Source organism: Gossypium raimondii, chromosome 5, assembly GCF_025698545.1.
Source record: "Gossypium raimondii isolate GPD5lz chromosome 5, ASM2569854v1, whole genome shotgun sequence".
In the NCBI taxonomy this organism is placed as follows: Eukaryota; Viridiplantae; Streptophyta; class Magnoliopsida; order Malvales; family Malvaceae; genus Gossypium; species Gossypium raimondii.
In genome coordinates this window covers 19,052,795-19,074,541 of record NC_068569.1, presented here as the reverse complement: position 1 = coordinate 19,074,541, position 21,747 = coordinate 19,052,795, and the positions used below count along the sequence as shown (strand labels likewise).

The 21,747-nt window shown below is 29.8% G+C and overlaps 2 protein-coding genes and 1 long non-coding RNA gene across 3 annotated transcripts; all 3 read left to right on the top strand.

The window, feature by feature from the left end:
- Positions 1 to 2,874: 2,874 nt before the first annotated feature.
- On the top strand, positions 2,875 to 5,274 carry LOC128041195 (uncharacterized). Its single transcript, XR_008195862.1, has 3 exons — positions 2,875 to 2,934; positions 3,992 to 4,076; positions 4,891 to 5,274. It is a non-coding gene; the product is annotated as an uncharacterized LOC128041195 (long non-coding RNA).
- A 3,553-nt stretch (positions 5,275 to 8,827) lies between these two features.
- LOC105770075 (uncharacterized) lies at positions 8,828 to 10,355 on the top strand. The gene has a single exon (XM_012591125.2). The coding sequence runs from the start codon at positions 9,071 to 9,073 to the stop codon at positions 10,088 to 10,090; it is 1,020 nt and encodes a 339-aa protein (XP_012446579.1). The 5' UTR covers positions 8,828 to 9,070; the 3' UTR covers positions 10,091 to 10,355.
- Positions 10,356 to 18,067: 7,712 nt separating this feature from the next.
- On the top strand, positions 18,068 to 19,778 carry LOC105765989 (uncharacterized). The gene has a single exon (XM_052630997.1). The coding sequence runs from the start codon at positions 18,505 to 18,507 to the stop codon at positions 19,696 to 19,698; it is 1,194 nt and encodes a 397-aa protein (XP_052486957.1). The 5' UTR covers positions 18,068 to 18,504; the 3' UTR covers positions 19,699 to 19,778.
- The last annotated feature ends 1,969 nt before the right edge of the window (positions 19,779 to 21,747 follow it).

The following is a 21,747-nucleotide window of genomic DNA, read 5'->3' as shown; positions in this document are numbered from 1 at the left end:
TCACATATAAAATCCAACACACATGGTTGAATTCATCAAATAATCATATTTCATGTATATACCAGTAATAGTTCATATCAAACCCTTATGATTTCATAACAGAATTGTGCCTGTTGAACCATTTAGAATATCGTTGGATACACGGGTAGTACACACGAGGTGTACTGAACTGTAATCCGTCAATTCATATTCATGTATGCTCATATGAGCTGTAAACAGGAAGCTCCTCCAAGCTGAATAACGGGAAGCTCATGCGAGCTGTATAACGGGAAGCTCATACGAACTGTGGTGTGTCCGCAACTCATGCAAGACCCCAACCAAATCAGTAACCCTAATGACATGTCATTTGTATCCTACGAATTTCATAAGGTTCATACAAGACTCGGTAATCGTCGAATATACAACCGATATTTATTCATGGCAATTGTACAATTCACAAACAATAATTCAATCTAACACATATTAATGTACAATTTAATTATATGAACTTACCTCGACGAGTTCATATAGATACGAAGGCGATTAATCCGATATTTTTCCTTTGCCTCGATCTAACTCCGCACTAGGTCTAACCGGATCTATACGAATGAATTTAACACAATTCAATATAATTCATATTCAATTTAGTCCAACACACATTTTTGGAAAATTTACTATTTTGCCTCTATACTTTTAATTTATTACAATTTAGTCCATAGGCACATAAAATGACTTTCATGTCATTTAATCCTTACTCAAGCCTAGTCAATTTATATATATATTAATAACCCACATAATTCAAAATTTCACAATTTTACCATAATTTTATCATCTTTTTCAATTTAATCCCTAATTGATAATTTCATCAAAATTCTCTTTACAAAAGTTGTTTATCTAACAATAACCTTTCATTTTCTATCATAAAGCTTCAAAGTTCAAGCATACTCATCAATGAAAAACCCTAATACTTTATCAGTTTTGCAAATTAATCCCTGAGCTAGCTAGATTAAGCTACTATGATCTCGAAAACATAGAAATCATAAAAAACGGGACAATAATACATACCTAATTAAGCAAAACAAGCTTGCTAATATCTCAAGCTTCCATGGCTAGGTTTTCTCTTCTTTTTTTTGGTGGTAGATGATGTAATAGATTTTTTTATTATATTTAATATCATTTTAATTGATAATTTCCAAAATTAACCTTAATGTTTCATGAAATTTCCAATGATGACTATTCATGCTTAACCATTAAGCATTTTAATGGTCTATTTACTATATAAGGATCTCCAATTTAAAATTATAAAGCTATTTAATACCTTTAGCTATTAGAACTCAACTTTTGCACTTAATGCTATTTAGACCTTTTCATCAATTAGGTATGTAAACGGTAAAATTTCTAAATGAAATTTTTAAATTGTATTTCTATCATATAGTAGAACATAAAATAATAATAAAAATAAAATTTTCTGACTTCGGATTTGTGGTCTCGAAACCACTGTTCCGATTTTATTGAACACAGGTTGTTACAATTTACATGGCAATCCAAGTGCATGCCATACACATGTCAACAAAGTTAAAAAATGTTAACTTTTCTATCCATTTTTGGGTGATTTGATAAAAAACACAAGTTTAAGGGTTAATAAAGGCGAAAAATTAAATGAATGGTTAAAATACTTTTTTTTTGTAAAGCTGGAGGGCCAAATAAGTCATTATGCCTAAATGAAAATCCTTAAAAAAGGGGCAAAATTGTCAAAAATTGTTATATGAGCTAAGAAAGATATAGCCTTATCTCATATATTCTTACATCTTGGCAGTGTTGAGAATGTAACATTACATGCTCAGGAAAATCTGGACACTATTGAGAATGTGAAATTACCACTATAAGAATGTTACAATTAAAATGTGAATGTACCTGAAAGGTCTCTCTATTCTAGAGACAAGATCAAATGAATATTCTAATATTAAATGGATGAATTTAATCTCTATAAGAATAGAGTTAACATTTATGCTACGTTTAGTAGGAGTATTATTTTTACACATGTTTTAGTATATGAGTTAACAATAAACTAATTCAATTGGTAATATTTAGCCACCCCTATGACTTATTTTTAGCAAAGATAATCAAATATTTTCACTTATTTTGAAGATGTCTTGTTTTTACAATAATTATTACTCACCTTCCTAATTTCAAGTTTAAATTTGTACTAACTCTTCTTTATTTTATGTCTAACTATTGTAATATATACGTAACAAATCAACATTTTCATTTTTTAACTATCCTCATGTTATTATATTAATAAACCAAACGAAATATAAAGTTTTAAAAATATCATTTATTGTAATGGCCCAAATTCAAAATTATCGGAATAGTGGTTTTGTAACCACAAATCCGATTTAAAGAGAAATTTATTTTAATATTTTTGCATGAATATTGATATGATAGGAAAAATCGTATGAAAATATCGATAGAAAAATTTTCTTGATTAAGTGGTTAGTTAGAAAAGATATTATTGAAGGAATTAGGTAAAATAAGATATCGAGACTTGATCTCGTAAAACCGAGTCAAAAATATTTTTATAAATATTTATGAAGTGTTAGTAATATGGTATTAAAATTTCGCTAGAAAATTTTAATGTTTGGGTAGTCAATTAAGTGAAAAGGACTAAATTGAAAAAATGTAAAAGTTACTAGAAGGATTAAATAGCTCAATTGTGAAATGAGGAGGGACATAAATTGAAAATAACCCCAAAATGAGATATTTTGGGCGGCATAAGTGAGAAAAATCAGGAGAATTGATGAAATAAGGGTAAAATGGGAAAATAACAAATTTCACTAATATAAAAATGGGACCAAATTGGAATATCTAGAATTCTCTTCACATTTTCTGCACTCTCATCAGCCAAAAACGTCCTAAGGGTTTCTTCAAGCTGGTTTTTCATAATTTTTGCACCAAGTGAGTTAATTCTTGCCTTTTTCTTGTAATTTTTGTGTTTCTAAGACTTTTACAACTAGATCCTATTACTAAATTCATTAGTTTTTGATTTTATGAATGAATTTGAAAGTTGATATGAATATGTGCTGGAAGTTTATGATGAGATAGGATGAAATTGAAGCTTTAATTGGTTTATGAGATGATTTTATTAGGTAATTTCAATAGAAATTGATTTATAGGACCTAATTGTGAAAAGGTTTGAAATTAAAGTCTAGTGCTAAAATTATGATTTCCAAAGGTTATAAGGTAGTTTAAAGTGATGGGATGAAGTGTTAATTGAGAAAAATCAGCTCAATTTAGAGGTTAATTGAGCAGGAATGAAATTATCATTTATTGAAAGTTTAGGGAAAAATAGTAATTAACATCAAACACAAAAACAGTTTTGGACAGCAGCAGTAGTCTAACTTTGAAAAATCACCAAAAATTTTAGTGATCGAATTAGAGGATGAATAAAATATTAAATTAAAGCTTATTGAGTCTAGTTTCTCATGGAAGAAACGGTTTAATCAATGGATTTGTAAATCATGAGATATAATAGATTTTGTGAGACAAGGTCAGAATGAATTCGGGTTCCTATGTTCTGACTTTGGAAAATCATTAAAAATTGTACAAAAATTATTATGAGTTATAATTTATATGGTTAGAATCCTTAATGAGTCTATTTTCAGAAGAAATAAATGGAAACATCATCAAAATTCTGTATAATGAGATAATTAATTTTTAGTAAAGAGGGTCGGAACTATCAAACAGTGAAACAGGGGAAACTTTAAAGAATAAACTGTACTTATTGGCTACACCAAAAATTTTGAAAATTTTATGGTAAGAAGATATGTGAGTCTAGTTTTGGGTAAAATTAATGAATCTTGATTTGGAGTTCCGTAGCTCAAGATATAAATAATTTAGTGACTATGACTTAGTGAGACAGCTTTGAATGCACTATAAATAATAATGGAATTATAGAGAATCTTACACATGAACATGAAATGTATTAGATTAATGATTAAATTTATTTATTTAGATCCAGAAAGTTCAAATACGAAGCTAGATAGAGGAAAAGAAAAAGTTCGGGATTAGTAGATTTTTGTTTACGAACAAGTGTCGAGGTAAGTTCGTGTAACTTGAATTATATTCTTAAATGCTTGAAATGTTTGTTATTGATGTGAAAATGATTTGGATGTTTATTGTATGATAATTGATGAAGTATTGATATTCTTGATGAAAAGAGGAAATAAATCTCGGTTGAATGAAAGGAAAAATTCGATGGATCTCTGAAAAAGGAATTGACAGTAAAAAGGATCTAGCCCGGACGGGTGATCCTATTCTGGTATAGCCCTCCCGAAGAATATGTGGAAAATGGATTTAGCCCGGACGGGTAATCCGAATTAGGGTCTGAATTTAGCCTGGACTGGTAATTCAGATCCAAGCTCATTAGAGTAATTGTCATTGCAGGGGATTTAGCCTGAACTGGTAATCCCGACAATACTCTATGAGTTTATATTATGAGGATTTAGCTTTGACCGGTAATCCCATTGTAAGGATGAGGTTCACGGAGTGTGCTCTCGAAATGGAAATGTCGCACATGAATATGAATTGACGGACCGGATTTGTACACTAAAGTGTACCTCTGAAAATCCATCGAAATTCCAAGTAGTTCAAAGGGATAAATATGGAAAAATAACAAGGAAATGGAAATCGTGGAATTGATGAGCTCATCAATCATGATAAATATCATTGATACATGGAAATTATTGGACTAATTTGAATGTTGAGTTTGTGCATGATAGGGGAATAATGTATTGAATGGATGTATGAATATTTATTGCATTGTATTGAAAATATTAGGTAAGTATAATTCTTGTTACATGAGCTTACTAAGCACAAAGTGCTTACCCTGTTTCCTTTTCCCCTGTTCTGTAGTGTTAAGAGCTCAGAGGTCGGATTTGGTCGGAGACGCATCACACTATCAGCCTCAAGATCTCGGTATATAAAAAAACTTTATTTTGGGAAATCAATGGCATGTATAAGCTAGTAATAATAGTAAAGTAGATGTTAATGTGAAATGAATGTATGGTTAGCCATTGGTATGGCTAACAAATTTTGGTTTTGGTATGTGATGAAATTATCTTATGAATATGATAAATCTATCTCGAAAAAAAATTCGGTAAAATCTGGTAATGCCTCATACCATATTTCGGCGACGAATACGGGTAGGGGTATTACATTTATCGTTTAACAGAGTTAATATTTTTTAAGTTTTTATCATTTTGTAAATGAACTATTTTGTTTGGAATTGAACTACAATTAAAAAGAATAATTTCAAGATATTTTTATACAGTAAATATTAATTCTATTATAATTTCTATTCAAAAAATTCTATTATAATTTAGATTTATTTGATTCTTTTAATATTATAAAAACTAAATAATTCATTTAATAATAATAATAATAAAGAATAATTTAATTTAATTTAATCTCTATAAAACAAACTTCCCATTACTTTAACCGAATCAAAATTGACATTAAGTATCCTCAATAGCATTGATCCTACTTTGGTGAGAAATATAACATCAATTTTATTAAAATATAAATTTTAATGTAAACTACACTAAATTTTGCATAAACTTAACTTGTTCCTTTGTAATCTTAATTGATATTTAAAATATATATATAATTAAATAAATAAGATACATGATAATGTTTTAACTCGATTATCAATGTATTAAATAAATATTTTATCTTTAAACATATAAATAATTTATCAACTAATATTAGTAATAAACACTATAACAACCCAATTTTTTTATTTAGCTGTACTAAAAATATTTAATAATATCGTTAGAAGACTTAGAAGAAGCAATCATGAATTTTTAAGATTAATTTCTATGAAAAAAAAATAAAAGGTAAGAGTACTATGGAGGTCTTTACATGAGGAGTCGGATTGTATTGTACCCCTCTATTAAAGAATGAGTAAATTAGTCATTGTACATTAGATTAATGAGGTATATGCGGCACACCTTGTGTAACTGTTTGGTTATTCTATCAACTACACTAATTTTTAATAGTAGAAATAGATAAAAAAAATTTTAACAGAAAGAATTGGTTAGTTCTTTGATTTAATGCAGAAGGACTAATTTATCTTTTTTTTTTTTTAAAATAAAATATAATTTAACTCATAATACAAAACCCCTATAGTATTTTTTTCTTCGACAAAAAAAATAGGAAACAATTGTGGGACTTGCACGCTGTTTATAAAAGGATGATTTGTTTAACTAGACAGGTTGGGACATTGATTCAGAAGTTAGAGTGAAGCAGCTTTCCTCTGAACCTTAAACCATGAGTTTTTCACTGAATTTACCCCACATTTTCTCTTCAACCCCGTCACCCTTTCTACCCACATTCTGTCCCTTTGGTTTTCTTTTAGCAGGCAATGATAATCGGTGGAAATTTGTAAAAACGAGTGTACCTTCATTGAATTTATTAGTTTTAGCATCAAACATGTTTCTCCAATTCAACTGTTTTTAAACAAAGTAGGAAAAAAACTCATATGCATGAATCGAAAGTAAGACGGATCCTTGTAAAAACTTTCCCGTACTTGAAAATTAGCTTGGGAGTTATTTGTTGAGATTTTTTTTGGGGGGGGGGGGGTTGATGACGGAATTACGAAATTATGTGACAAAAGTTAAAAGATTGATATCCAGAAAATAGGATATGGAAATTTGGTGCTTTTAATACTTGAATTGTTATATTTCGAAAGATGTAAGTTGGACAAGTAGTTGAAGGTAATGGTTTTAAATGTATAAACCCACCAAATGTCCGTAGTGATCCAGAGGCTCTAAGACTAAAATGATTGCTTCTGAGCCGTCTTCACACCTTGAGAGAGCAGCCACTTTCTTTAAAGCACATATTATATAAATTAGTTCAAAAGCACTCGATGGGAACAAAGATACGTGTTCATTAAACCAAAAAAATGCACATCCTCCCGTAGGGTGGCTGGCTAATCAACTAACTCTTTTTTTTAAAGTAATAATAATTGGTACAACTTTCATATATCTACTGTGTTTAAATTCATATCTTCTTAATTATTACAATAACAATAATATCAATCAAGTCATAAATAAAACTAGTAAGAGGTAAAAGAAAAATAAGGTGGAAATGGGTGTTAGCATAGCAATTTCTTTTGTAGCCTTTAAATATGAACGCCATTACACCAAATCTTTAGCTTTTGGCTTTTTCTCTCCCTTTCAGTTACGAAGCAATACATTATGTCACGAACCTGTTTATTAGCCTGCACCTAATTTCTCCCCACTTTTTGACAAAAACGCTCTTGTTGGCTACTGCGCAATGGTAACGCCAGTTGTTCTTACGCAATTTAAGATTTTCTTTTTCGTGGTGTCCAGTTAATATTCACTAATAAACTCAATACAATGGAAAACACACTTGCAACTGGGTTTTAATCTCAACTGTAAAACATAATCGGATGTCTGGTCATGAAAAACAATGAGTGTTTGTATATGATAGTCGAGGAAGGAATCTAGTTGTTATGACAGGGCTAGATATGCATGCACCACCACCACCACAAATATAATGAAATGGTAGCTTAGCTAGCTTCTTTTTTAAAACTCAGCCCTTCTTTGCATTGTCTATCATTTCCTCCAAAGCCCTACATGTCTATATAGAAAATGAAGAAGAGAATTTTCAAAGTTGTTCCAATTCATTGATTGTAGTCGCATAACTTTAGCTTTGTTAGGCTTTGCTTGCTCGGCCCGCTAGCTTTTCGACCCTACCTTTTATATTATAAAAAGAAAAAGAGTGAAAATTCTGATGAGGCTACCCATCTTAGGAAGCTTTGGGTATCAGTTAGGTAAAAATCCCTTCGAATCTGCATTATTCTTCTTCTTCTTTTCATCATTTCAAAGCATTACCAAAAGCTTCTTTTTTCTTTTTCTTTTTTTTACATTTTTTTATCAAGTAGTTGATCAAAAGCTTACATATAAATCGTGGAGTTAAAAAGTAAAGGAAAAGAAGTAACTGTTAATCTTTAGGTTACTATTAGAATATCTCATCACATTTGGCATGTTCAGAAACAAGTGATTAATTCTAAAAAAACATGATGTAAACACATAAACTATAGCTAATAATTAAGAAGTGAAGTTTGGAAGAAAAATGGTTCCTTAGTTTACCCCCACTAATATCTCTCTCTCTCTAATGATGATAATGATAACTATAAATCATAAAGAAGGGGGAGTTTAGAGTATTTTACTAAGCTTCTCTTCCATCGTGGAAAGTCGTAAACAAAAAGCAAAAGAAAGCGAGTGTAATTAATCGTAAGGCAATGCAAAGGTGATAGTTGGCTGGGGGGGCCATTCTTTTCCCCGTGCTCTCAAGTACTGCACCATTACTCATTATACCTTCCCTAGCCCTTTTTCCTTTAACCTCTGTTTTCACCCTCCTTAATTACTTTCGGCTACGCTTTTATCTCCTTAAAACAGGCTCCACTCTTTGTTTTTATCTGCTGAGAATATTACCACTAGTTGAAGTCTCGTAAAAGACTATGGAATCAGATCAATATAAACTTTTGATGGTGGTGGCACATATGTTTCTATGGGCACCATGCGGGTTGGAATAAATGGCATGGGCTCACAACTTGAGGGTATGATTGGATCATGAAACAAAGCTCCTGGGCTTTAACTTTTCTTTCTTTTTCTTTTTGATTTTTTAATGGGGGAAAAAAATTAAAGGCCAAGAATGAAAGAAGCTCACTTGTGAGCTGTGAAACCCAATTTTCAAAGAGAGCAAACACGAGAGAAATTTAACATAAAAACAGGTTGTTGCAGTGGTAAAGAAGTACAAATAATAAAAAAAGGCAATGGAAAAGCAAAGAAAGTTGTCCAACTTCTCCCTCCTTTTCTTTTAAAAACACCCCAAGTCCAACCACACCTCATATACATTTTTTTTTTAACCAAAAAATAAAAATATTCATAAGTGCTCGTTCTCCAACATCTAAAAATAAAAAGAAACAACTGAACTGGAACTGAAACCAAGCGAAGAGCAGGCACATAAGAGGAGAAACCAAGGAGAGAAACAAAACAAAGTTGGCATGAAAGGAAGAGAAACCAAAGGAGCCCCTTCAGCAGATTTGCTAGTATGTTTCCCATCTCGAGCCCATCTCACACTAATGCCGCCAAAGCCCATTTGTAGTCCTGCAAGGTCATCAGAACCCAACAAGCGCCACCACAATCACCACCACCACCACCACCGTCTCCTTAAGAAATCAAGCACCAGAAAAGGTTGTGGAGCTGGCGGCCAAGCTAGCCCTCTCCTATGGGCTAAAAACAAGCAAATGGGATCCGAGATCACGGAACCAACCTCCCCGAAAGTCACATGCGCCGGACAGATCAAAGTCAGGTCTAAGACAAGCTCGTGCAAAAGTTGGCAATCAGTGATGGAAGAGATCGAAAGAATTCACAACGGCAGGAAACACAAAAAGAGACTAAGTTGGGTGGACTCACTCGGTTTCAAGAAAGAAGTCATGCAGTTCTTAACGTGCTTGCGGGCCATTCGTTTCGATTTTCGATGTTTCGGGTCTTTTCCTCAATCTGACATCACCACTGACGATGAGGATGAAGATGAAGATGAAGAACCCCAAGAAAACCACAATTACGTACAAGGCAATGAGACATCAAGAACCGTCTTTTCCAAATGGTTCATGGTCCTGCAGGAGAATCAAAACAACGGGCTTTACAGAGAAGAAAGCAAAGAACAAGAGAGCTCCCTCGATCATGTTGATGATCAAGCTGCTGCAGTCCCACCTGCAAATGCTCTCTTGCTTATGCGTTGTCGATCCGCTCCTGCAAAGAGCTGGTTAGAAGAAGCTAACATGGTGGAAGAGGACGAGGAAGATCAAGGAGACAAACAAGAGTGCAAGAGGAAAGACGAGAAAAAAAGAAAAAATTTGAGGTCTTTAATGGAAGAAGAAAACAGGAAGGTGAAAGAGAGCTTAGTAGTGATGAAATACGACCCTGATTTCTACGAAATTTCATCTGATATAGCCCAAGAGACATGGCTTGTTGGTGGAATGAAAGATCATTTATCCCGAAGCCGAAGTTGGAAGAGATGATTATACTATATTTTTATCCCTGATCACTACTCTGTTTTCTTCATAGTTTCACTTTATAAATACTTGTTTGTGCTTTATTTTTGAACCCTTTCATCTGAGAACTGAAAATTCTAAGCCTGATCACCACCTTATAGTTTTACTTTTGGAATTTTGATATGTTTTCATTGTTGTGTATGATTTGAAAGTTGTATGTATTTAATTTGTGCCACATAATTTGTACAGCTTTCCTTTCTCTTTCAATTGGAAAAAGATTTTGCTGCTATTATATGCTATGCCATGTAAATTCATGAGTTGTGTGTTATTTTCATTTGCATGTAATGAATTTATCATCAAACCTTTTATTGATGCTTGCCTGTTTGGTTGCACTAGAAGAAATCTGGAATGTGCAGATGTTTTCACATGAAACTAAAGATAATTAGAGTGAATTTACCAGCAAAGTTGGCAAAAGTACGGTTGAATTCATACTAAAAAAAACCCCTCATAATGGGGGTTAGACATGTTGATAGAATCATGAGTGTAAATGAAATCAATTAAAAATTTAACGAAGGCAAGTGCACTATTATCAATTTATCAATTAATAGTATAGTTGCGGTGAGCAAATATATCATTCTCAATCGATTAAAAGTATTAGTAATTATTGTCTTACTATTATTTAATCGATAAATTTGAATGATCATTTAAACTAAAATTAACTAAATTAATTAACTACGAATACGACAAAGAATAATTCAAGAAATTTGTATAACAATTAAGAAGCAAAACAATACCTAAGAAAGAATTTACCTAAATTTCATCCATCATTATCAATCTAAATTACGCAAATTCTCACTTAGTATCTTGATCCATAAAATCCTTAAATTATGCTAATATCTCTCTTCAAGAAAAATAAGAGTAACTAACACTTTGGTTGATTAATTGAAATTTCTTTCTAATTAAAATCCTTATTATCACATTAACTTGATCTATGGATTCTCATATTATATTTGACTCTAATCGATAGATTTATGTCGTTCTATTTCTAGAATTGCATGCAATTCCACTCAATTACACTAGATCTACTCTTAAGCAGGTATATTCCTCCTCTTATTTAAGCACATCAAACATGGATTAATAGCTTAGAAATATTAAACCAATAATTAAACACACATAATTAAAAACAATGTCTAATTATTTATTATGTAAAATAAAAATCTAAAGACAAAATTCATCATAGGGTTCGTCTCCCTAGGTATTTAGAAAATTAGTTCATGCTTGCAAATGAAAACATCTAAAATACAGTATAACCACAAAAATAAAGAAACTCATAATAATCTCCAAAGAAATCAAAAGGGAATATTCAATCTTGATGGAAATCTTCTTCAGAATTGACTTCAATGGTATTTTTCGAGTTGTTTTCTTAAGTATTCTATGACAGCTCACTTCTACCTTCTTATTTTTGTCATATATAGGTCTTAGAATGTCCGAAAAACTCTGAAAATTGCGTTTTTCCGTTGTTTGGAGTGCACTTCGCAAAATCGACACGGCTTGCCACATGGTTGTGTGGCAGCCTGTGTGGCTCACACGACCGTTTGTCCAAGACGTGTGGAAGGTCCAGCCCACGTGGCTCCTGTAACTTGCTCCAATTTTTCGGTTTTGCTCGTTTTTTGCTCCTTTTGCTCCCAAATGCTCTCCTAAGTATAAAAACATGAATTTAAAGGATTATGAACATAAAATTCACCATTAACATCGAATAATCACCCAAAAAACGCATTAAGAATGAGATTAAAACATGTTACTTTTAGCACCTATCATAAATAAAATATGAAACAGACATGTTTATACGTTTGATTAAAATCATGTTTAGGGTTATCCATTCATTAATCATTTGGTTAAGCAACCTTAATTCTTTAAGTGGTGATAGACGATGTCAATTTGAAATTAATTACCAAACAATACGAGCTTGAAAGTAGATTTTCATGCTAGAAAAATCGGAATCTTTTGACTCATAGTTAACTATTTATTTCACTCAATTGGCATTGTAAAAAGGAGGAGAGAAAGAAATAAACAAGCTCTACACTACTTGGATCCTGTATTTATACAATTTTTTACCTTCAACTGGTTGCTGATTTGGTCTCCAAATTAATGAAATTAATCAATTGTAATTTCACATGCGATTGTCTTTACCATGAATATCTCACACATAATTTATGAAAATTTTAGTCTAAAGTTTGCTCCACAACACATTAATATATTAGTGTTATGAGAAATTAATGAGGGGTTCAAGTTCAAGATGCATATCAATGTTATCTTTTTTTAAGGTTCTATTCATCCCCGTTTATATTATGGTGTGGAGAAAAATTACTGGCAAATGAACCTCGAGGATACAATAAACTTCAATGACCATCTACGTTTTGCACTGATGGTGGGAGAGTAAAAAGAAACTTAATTTCTATATTTTTTTTTTGTGAGTGTCATACAAATGAATTTTCACTAGGAGGTCTCATGTCTCTTTATATGAACATAATTACCCAAATAGATAGTTATATCTTTAGCAATACATAATTACTCAATAGATGTCTACTTGAATAGTTATGACTATTTGTTAATAATTAAAATAACCAAGTGACATAACTTTTGGTTACTTGTAACTTTTCATTTGAAACTATTGGAACACTGTATATATTTTGAAAATGTTCCAACAATATATATAAATAAAAGTACAAGCTTGGAAAAACTTTTAAATTGACAACTCTTTATTATTAATTATATTACTAAATTAATATTATTAGAATAATAATTTATTTGTATTATTAGGTGATAATAATAAAAGTAACATTAATTAATATGATTGTATATTAATTTGGAATTAGTTAATTTGATCATATCTTTTAAAAGTTTTAACTAAAAATAACATAATATATTATTAATTAATAAAATCGTAAATCTATAAATAATTAAATATAATTATATAATTAAAATTAATAAAATTAAAGTTTTAATTAAATATTCCAATTAAATAAATATAATTTTTATATATAAGTATAATTTTATGTTAAATACAATAATAATTAATAATTTTAAAATCATTTTTTAATTAATAAGAATTAAATGTGTGAGATTAATATTATGCATATAAAAGGATAGCGTTAATATATTGGTAATATAATTTTTTCCATTAATATTGGTAATCTAATCTAAATATATAAATTTATTTATTCTTTATTTATATGACAAAATTAAAAGATAATATATATATGTATATATATTTTAATTAAATTAAATATTATTTTTTATAAATACTAATTGCATCTAATAAAATCGGTTCAATCCAATATAAATTTCAATTTGACAAATAATATGACTTATATCTATTTGAAAGATTAAAATAAAGAAAATTGATCCTTTAGAAATTAGTATTTTGTATTATTTATGTTTGCTATAATTTTAAATCTATAAAATCAATATTGTATTATAATATATATAAAAATAAAGATAAAATAAAATAAATATTGTAATACAATATAAAGATAAAGATAATTATTTTATTAGTGATGTTTCCATTAAATCTTGAATATAAGATTAAGTTCATAACAAATTATTAATATAAAATCATTATAACTATAATTATTTTATTAATAATGTTTCCATTATCAATGTACTAGTTATTATCAATTAATTAGATTTTGGATCCATGTTACACTACACTAATTATTTTAAACTAATTATCACTTAATTAATATTACAGTTATATATGAATTAAAATTAATATTAATTAGCACTATTAATATATGCATTAACAAGACATTTTCATTCAAAATAACATCTAAAAACTACTAGAAAATTCACATGTTAGCATTATTTAATAGGTTTTATTTCTATCACCAAAATTGATATTCGATAATTTTACTATTATTGAATTTTAATAATATTTACACAATAGTGAATGTTGTTTACTATTATATTGTGAAATATTATGTCAATGACAATGATTTATTAAAGTAATGGTTCTTTGTTGGTGAATTTTTACTCAATTTTGATGACAATTTATTTTGTCGATTACTTAATATTTTACTATCAGTTGCTTTCCATTTTTTATTTTGATTAATTTTAAAACGTTATTTTATTCTCTTAATTATTTTTGTAAATTTATAGACTTTTATTATAAATAAGATGAATTCATTTAATTAGACAATATTTTTAAAATTATAAAAAATATTATTTAATAAATTTTAAAAATAAACACGTAAAATTAGAATTATATATATAAAATACGAGTTTAGAAAAATAGAATGGAATTATATATATAAAAGTATACGTTGATTGTGGGTTTTTACAAAATATTATAAAAAATAAAAATAACCAAAATATTATAACTTTTTTTTATTATTTACGAAAATATACCAAAAAAACAAAAAAAAAACCTGTAAAAGCCTCCAAAAAGCTGACACCAGCCTGATTAGGCCAATCACATTGGAGGCACCAAAGGTGCCAAAGAGATTGGCGGCACCAATGGTGCCAAAGGATTAAAATGTGATTAATTGCCTTCTAAGCCCTCCTTATTTATTATTTTCTTTTTATTCCCCTTCAACTCATTTTTTTATTTAATAACTCTATTTTAATTTAATAAACTATTCTCATTTAATAACTCTATTTTAATTTAATAAACTATTAAGTAATACTTAATTTTTTAAATTAAAATAGAGTTATTAAATGAGAGAATTCTAATTAAGTGACCATTTGCAGTTTTAAGGACCTGAAATGCAAATTTACTATTTTGAATTTTAAAAGTGAATTGCTGCTGCGCACTAAAATTGAAATGTGGCTAATTTCCTTCTAAGCCCTCCTTATTTATTATTTTCTTTTTATTCCCCTTCAACTCATTTTTTTTATTTAATAACTCTATTTTAATTTAATAAACCATTCTCATTTAATAACTCTATTTTAATTTAATAAAATATTAAGTAATACTTAATTTTTTAAAATTAAAATAGAGTTATTAAATGAGAGAATTCTAATTAAGTGACCATTTGCAGTTTTAAGGCAAATTTACCATTTTGAATTTTGAAAGTGAATGGTTGCTACTGTGCGCACTAAAATTGAAATGTGGCTAATTGCCTTCTAAGCCCTCCTTATTTATTATTTTCTTTTTATTCCCCTTCAACTCATTTTTTTATTTAATAACTCTATTTTAATTTAATAAACTATTCTCATTTAAATTAAAATAGAGTTATTAAATGAGAATAGTTTTTTAAATTAAAATAGAGTTATTAAATGAGAATAGTTTATTAAATTAAAATAGAGTTATTACTTAATTAGAATTCTAAGGAGGGCTTAGAAGGCAATTAGCCACATTTCAATTTTAGTGCGCACAGTAGCAATTCACTTTCAAAATTCAAAATGGTAAATTTGCATGTCAAGTCCTTGAAACTGCAAATGGCCACTTAATTAGAATTCTCTCATTTAATAACTCTATTTTAATTTAAAAAATTAAGTATTACTTAATAGTTTATTAAATTAAAATAGAGTTATTAAATGAGAATAGTTTATAAAATTAAAATAGAATTATTAAATAAAAAAATGAGTTCAAGGAGAATAAAAAGAAAATAATAAATAAGGAGGGCTTAAAAGTCAATTAGCCACATTTTAGTCCTTTGGCACCATTGGTGCTGCGAATCACTTTGGCACCAATCCATTGGTGCCACCAATCTCTTTGGCACCTTTGGTGCCGCCAATGTGATTGGCCTGACCAGGCTGGTGTCAGCTTTTTGCAGGCTTTTGCAGGTTTTTTTTTGTATATTTTCGTAAATAATAATAAAATTAATATTTTGATAAACAAAAAAAAGTATAATATTTTGGTTAATTTTTTTTTATAATATTTTTGTAAAAAACCCGTTGATTGTTGTGCTCATATAGGGTATAAAATATTTGAAGGGATCCAACACGTTTTACCAAATTTCCAAAGGTTCATTAAGAAACAACATAAAATTTAAAAATCATGTCACCAAGATGAAGCTTGGGTTTGGATTTTGGACTTGAATTGAAATTTGAAAGGGTCCATCTTCCTTTTCAGTTTTCCACTGCCAGCCCGGCTGTGACTCTGCCCATGCTTCCTTACCAAATTTAAACCTCCAAATTATGCTTAATATATATAAAACAATTCAACCTTCAATTAAGTATCCAATCGAATTAAACTTTTAAATCACAATTTTGCCGAGGACGTTATATTTATCAAAAAAATGGCTTGGAAAAGGAAAAAGAATTAATTAAAAAAATTGTATTTTACCTAAACCATGGAGATTAGGATGGTTGACGTTGACCCCCATGGAATGATTTGTATCCACAACTTGTGTACTTATTGGGCAGATTTTTTTCCCAGCATGACTTGATTATGTATTGCTATTTTATTCTCAATAGCCTCATACTTCTTCTTAAGAATAAAGGGAAAGTACGTAGAACAGTAAAAAGCATTTAAATTTGCAATTTGATTGAAGGGATGACGGCCTAGCAATGATGAAACGGAGAGGCGGTATTAATACGACATGACCACAGCACGGAGGAGCAATTAACGTTACAAATTGCTTCCAATTGGATTTTTTTTTATCCACCAAGTCTTTGGGGAGTAATGCCATCAAATCAAAAGCAATTTACATGGGAATATTTTGGTACCCGATAAAAGGAAAAAACCAAAACCAAAACACCAACACCTTGTCTTGTCTCCCAGCAAAGCAAAGGCAACGGCGAGTAAATTTTATGACAGAAAAGATGCAGCAAAGCAAATCATAATATGGTACAAACGGTGGGCATGAAAACATATCAGTAAATGCGTGCAAAATATATTTAAATCAGTCCAAACTTATGCAAGGTTTGAGCATTTTTCAAAACCCTAATTTAGTATGGCAGAGGGAAACGAAATAACATAAATTATTTTTATAATTAAAATGGTAAAAGATTCTCTGATGTTATTGAATTATGGCTTAGATTTTGTTTCTGAATTCTGACTTGGTCAAAGGCTGAGTTTTGCTAGAGACTTGCTGATATGCAATTATAATCCTATTCTACGACCCTTGCACACTTATCAATTTCATTAAAACTATTTTCTAAAATATGAAATAAATAAATAAATAAATAAGCTTTTAAATTAGTAATGTGCATTTTGATTTTTTTTTTTCTTTTCATTTCCCTAAATTTATCATTCCTCCTTTCATATTATCTTTTAAAACCTTTTTTTATTAGGTTAAATTTTTATACAAAAAGTATATACAATGAGTTTACGGTGGATTAAAAATTTGATGCTCCTATTTTTAAAAAAATATAAAATAGGATAATCTATACAATATTACGTTCTACTATTCATTGATGGGCACTGATTTCCCATATCGGTCGTTGAATCGTCGCTTGAAACTTGTTAGCGAAACTTTAAAGAAAAAATTTTCAACCCATTGACTTAACTAAAAACTTTTGAATAGTTCAGTATGTAAATTATAATCTTTTTAATTAAGTGAGTAATGGTATAGTTTGCTCTATAAAATAATATGATATATACACCTAAACATTTTGACTGTTTGAAAATTATTATAATTTTATTTTATTTTTAAATGTGGAAAAGGTTTGTCCAATTATATATATATATATATATAAAGCCAAAATATTTATGTCGAAGTCATCAAGTAGTTTGACAAAATTAACAACAACAAAATTTAATCTCAAGATTCTAAGAAAATAATCAAATTATAATTGAGGGGTTAAATTGGCAAAAATACATAGCACAGGAATCTTTTATAAATTTGACCTTGTCATGGTATTTACAATTCAGATTATTATTACCGGCCTATCTTTCTCATTAGCTTTGAGTTTGATATATTGCCAATCAACTCCCGCACTCTAATTTAGAGAGATTTTCATACATGAAAATTTGTTTGATGAGTGACAGCCGGCCCCCACTTTCTTTTTAATTAAAAGGAAAAGAATAAGCTTAAATAACCTTTCATCTTGATCGAAAAACCCTAATTCAGATCATATAAAGGTGAGGGAGCAAGGAACTAGAAGAAGATTTAACAGCTAGAATCTTTCCTCTTTTGCTTGTCGTGTTTTCTATTATTCTCTCTTCTTTTTATAGAATGTTTTCTTCTCTCACTGAAAGACAAGAGGAAAGATGATTGATATAAGAGGAAGCTTTTAAGGATATATATAAATATGGCAACTTTCTCAAAGCTGTTTTAGAAGGATGTATTTTCTTTTCATTCATTTCTTGGCTACTTTTGCCATGTCTTTGTAATCGCTTTTTCGAGCTATACCCATATCTTTGTTTCTGTTTTCCCAACTGTACAACTTTCACCATCTAGATGATATAAAAAAAATATATATATATATATATATAACGGCCCTTTCTAGCTTTTCATACTGCAATTTTAAAAAAGTTAATCAAAGCTTTCTTCATGGATTCCAGTGATAGTAGTAGCATGCAATCTGCAAGTGGGGTTGATGAAGGGTGCGAGTCACCGACGGAGTCGGTCCCAGCTTTTATGAACACTAATCCCTTATCAAATCCACACCCATCACTTGTCTTGCACCATCAAAACCACCCACCAATTTTCTTTGATCCTTCTGCAAATTATCTCAACCCTTTCTCTCAATCTCAACAAATTGATTCACTGCTGAATATTGATGGGTTTAGGCCGCTAAGCCAAAGACCTAAACCAAACTGTTGCACTGTTGACTTGGGTAGCTTTCATCTTCAAGGCTTATCTTCATCGAGCCAATCTACATTAGGTGCCCAAGAACTTAACCAAGGCTGCTTATATCCAAGCTCATCATCCTTGCAATCAAGGCCATATCATGATGTAAGGCTTTTAACAAAATCCGATCAGAAAAGTGTTGTGAAGAACCCCAAGAAACGAACGAGAGCATCGAGAACGGCACCCACTACAGTTCTCACCACCGACACAATGAATTTTAGAGCAATAGTGCAAGAATTTACTGGAATCCCTGCTCCACCGTTTTCGGGTTCATCATATTCTCGAAGGCCTGATCTTTTCGGCTCTAGGTCAGGTATGCGATCCGGTCATGTAGAAACTTTAGGTTCTCTCGACCCTCTACGTCCCTCAGCTAAAAGGGTTAAGCCAACTCCTTTTCTAGCTTCTTCTTCTCCGTCATTGTTAAATAATCCTTTAGCTGATGCTAATATTACCAATACAAGTAGCAATAATACCGTTCCCACTTGTAGTAACTATGCTCAACTGCCTTCTGATTTAGGCATGCTAAAACAGACTCAAAATATGCTAAACTTGCAGAACCAGAGCCCCCTCCTATCATTCCAGTCCTTCCTACATCCTACAACTCTTCAGCCCTGTCTTAATTTGGCTGGTTTTGGTGTGAATTCCCATGGAACTTCAGCCATGCCTTCCATTGATGACTTGGGCATGAGTCATGGGAATGAAGATCATTTGAGGCCTTTAGATCACTGGAATCGTGGTAGCACTGGTACTGATCAAAATTCACAAAGAAATAACAGCTGCAAGTTGAACTACTCAGCTTCTTCATCAGGTTTTCAGCATGATAAGGAATTGGAAAACGTTTCACTTAGAGCTGAAGGTACGGTTGATTCATGGAATTGTCCTGCAGACCAGTAGAATAATTACTTACATGAAATTTGTAATGCAGAGAACTAGAATTTTAATGTGAATAGGCTTTTCAAGCAGTAATCATGTTCTCTTCTCTCTTTTCTTTTTCTTCTCATTTTAGAAATAAATAAGAAATTTAAACTGCAATTTGTTCGGTGAGAAATAAAATTATGATTAATTAAAATACAAAAATTTTATAACTAAATAACTAAAATTTAAGTAAAACACTGTTGTTATTAAATTAGTCTAATTTATTCTCCTCAATTTCGAATACGAGGAACTAAGATAATTAATTAGAGCTAATATTTTCTGTGAATTATACGTAATTATAATTAATATAATAAATAAATTTAGCTCTTATTATTTATATATTTTGTGCACTGATGACAAAATATTGCGGGTATAATTTGTTAAATGAAAATTAAATTTATAGAATATATAAATATGCTAATAAAAATATATATAATTGATGAATAATATTAATGTTGTCACTGTTCACTTTTGAAATTAATAGGATTTAAATTATTTTAAATTTATTAGAAAAACTAATTTACTTAATATCAAAATTTTAAAATAATTTTAAATTTAATAAATTCATATTTTATATTTTTAATATATATAATATTAAATTTTAACTAATTTATTTATAATATATTTACAACCTAAATTCATTATCTAACAGAGCATAAATATACCTTTACCCTAAATTTATGTTAAATAAATGTTAAATATTAAATAATATCCCAATTTATTATTGTTTTGCCGTATGCTAATATTAAGATGCCGCCTAACATCTATGGCAATTTTAGGATTTAGGTTAATTTAATGACCCGTTGAGGATAGAATCTATTCCAATCATTTAAATTTTTATTTAAATTAGTAAAGGATATGTTTATTTAATTTGATTATAACTGTAATATAGCATATGTCAACTTTTTTTAATGAAAAGCTAATTATTTATTAAAAATAGAAACTAAAAGACACCATCAACAAAAATAATAAAATTCAAAAAGAAAATACACAACACAAATAAAAAGAGGTCTTGCTCACGGAGACTCTAACCCAAGTTAACCATCAACTGAAAGCCGCAAGAACGACAAGGAGGAAACACTATTTGGATAAAATCCCCAAACTAAAGCATCCCAAGGCATGGACTAAGCAATCTTCTGTCCTCATCGACAACAGCTATGACCAGCAATGGTGCCTCCTCCATCCAAAAACACTCCTCCTGTAACACTCCTAACACAAGTTCGTTGCCGGCTTAGGGTTACGAGACATTACCAATCAATACACATCATTCAATTATTAACACATCGTAGACATTCAATCTCTATTATCACCATCCAAAATTATACTTATTATCCATACCAAAGTGTACCAAATATACATGCCAATCCATTCATTCATCTATAATCTTCATCTCAATTTCAATACAATCATATAATAATTATAGATCAAATTCCTTAACACATATACATATACCAAATTTAATCCAAATCACAAAGCTTATTACATATCAACTGCATAGATATCAATTACCAAAATTACTTATACCTATCAAATCATCACAAGGTCAATGCATATCATATTTATTTATTTATTTATTTATTTTATTTTCAACTTCAAAAGCTATTCAATTGGTCATTTATATATGGTTTCATTCATGCCTATCACATAACTTATATATCCATTAGAAACATCATCTCAAATCACCATGATTCAACTATCCAAAACATATACCAAAATCCCATGTTATATATATCTATATATCTATATATCTATACCATATAATTAACCAATTCATCATTTCAAATCCAATCACTTCAAGGCATTTCTTAAGCAATTAAATACCAAAAAGGGGCCTAATGTATGACTAAACAAACATATTATCACAACGGTAATAAGCCATTTCATAAAGCCAAATACATAATCATCAATATGCCAAAAAAAAAAAAAACAATTCTCATCAGGCCGAATATACATAGAAACATACCAAATCTCAACACCAATTACATATCATAATTAAACCATAATCACATTTAATTTCATGCCATAACA

Excerpts from the sequence above, each read along its gene's own strand:
- LOC105770075 (XM_012591125.2), top strand. The coding sequence starts at position 9,071 with ATGAAAGGAAGAGAAACCAAAGGAGCCCCTTCAGCAGATTTGCTAGTA.
- LOC105765989 (XM_052630997.1), top strand. The coding sequence starts at position 18,505 with ATGGATTCCAGTGATAGTAGTAGCATGCAATCTGCAAGTGGGGTTGAT.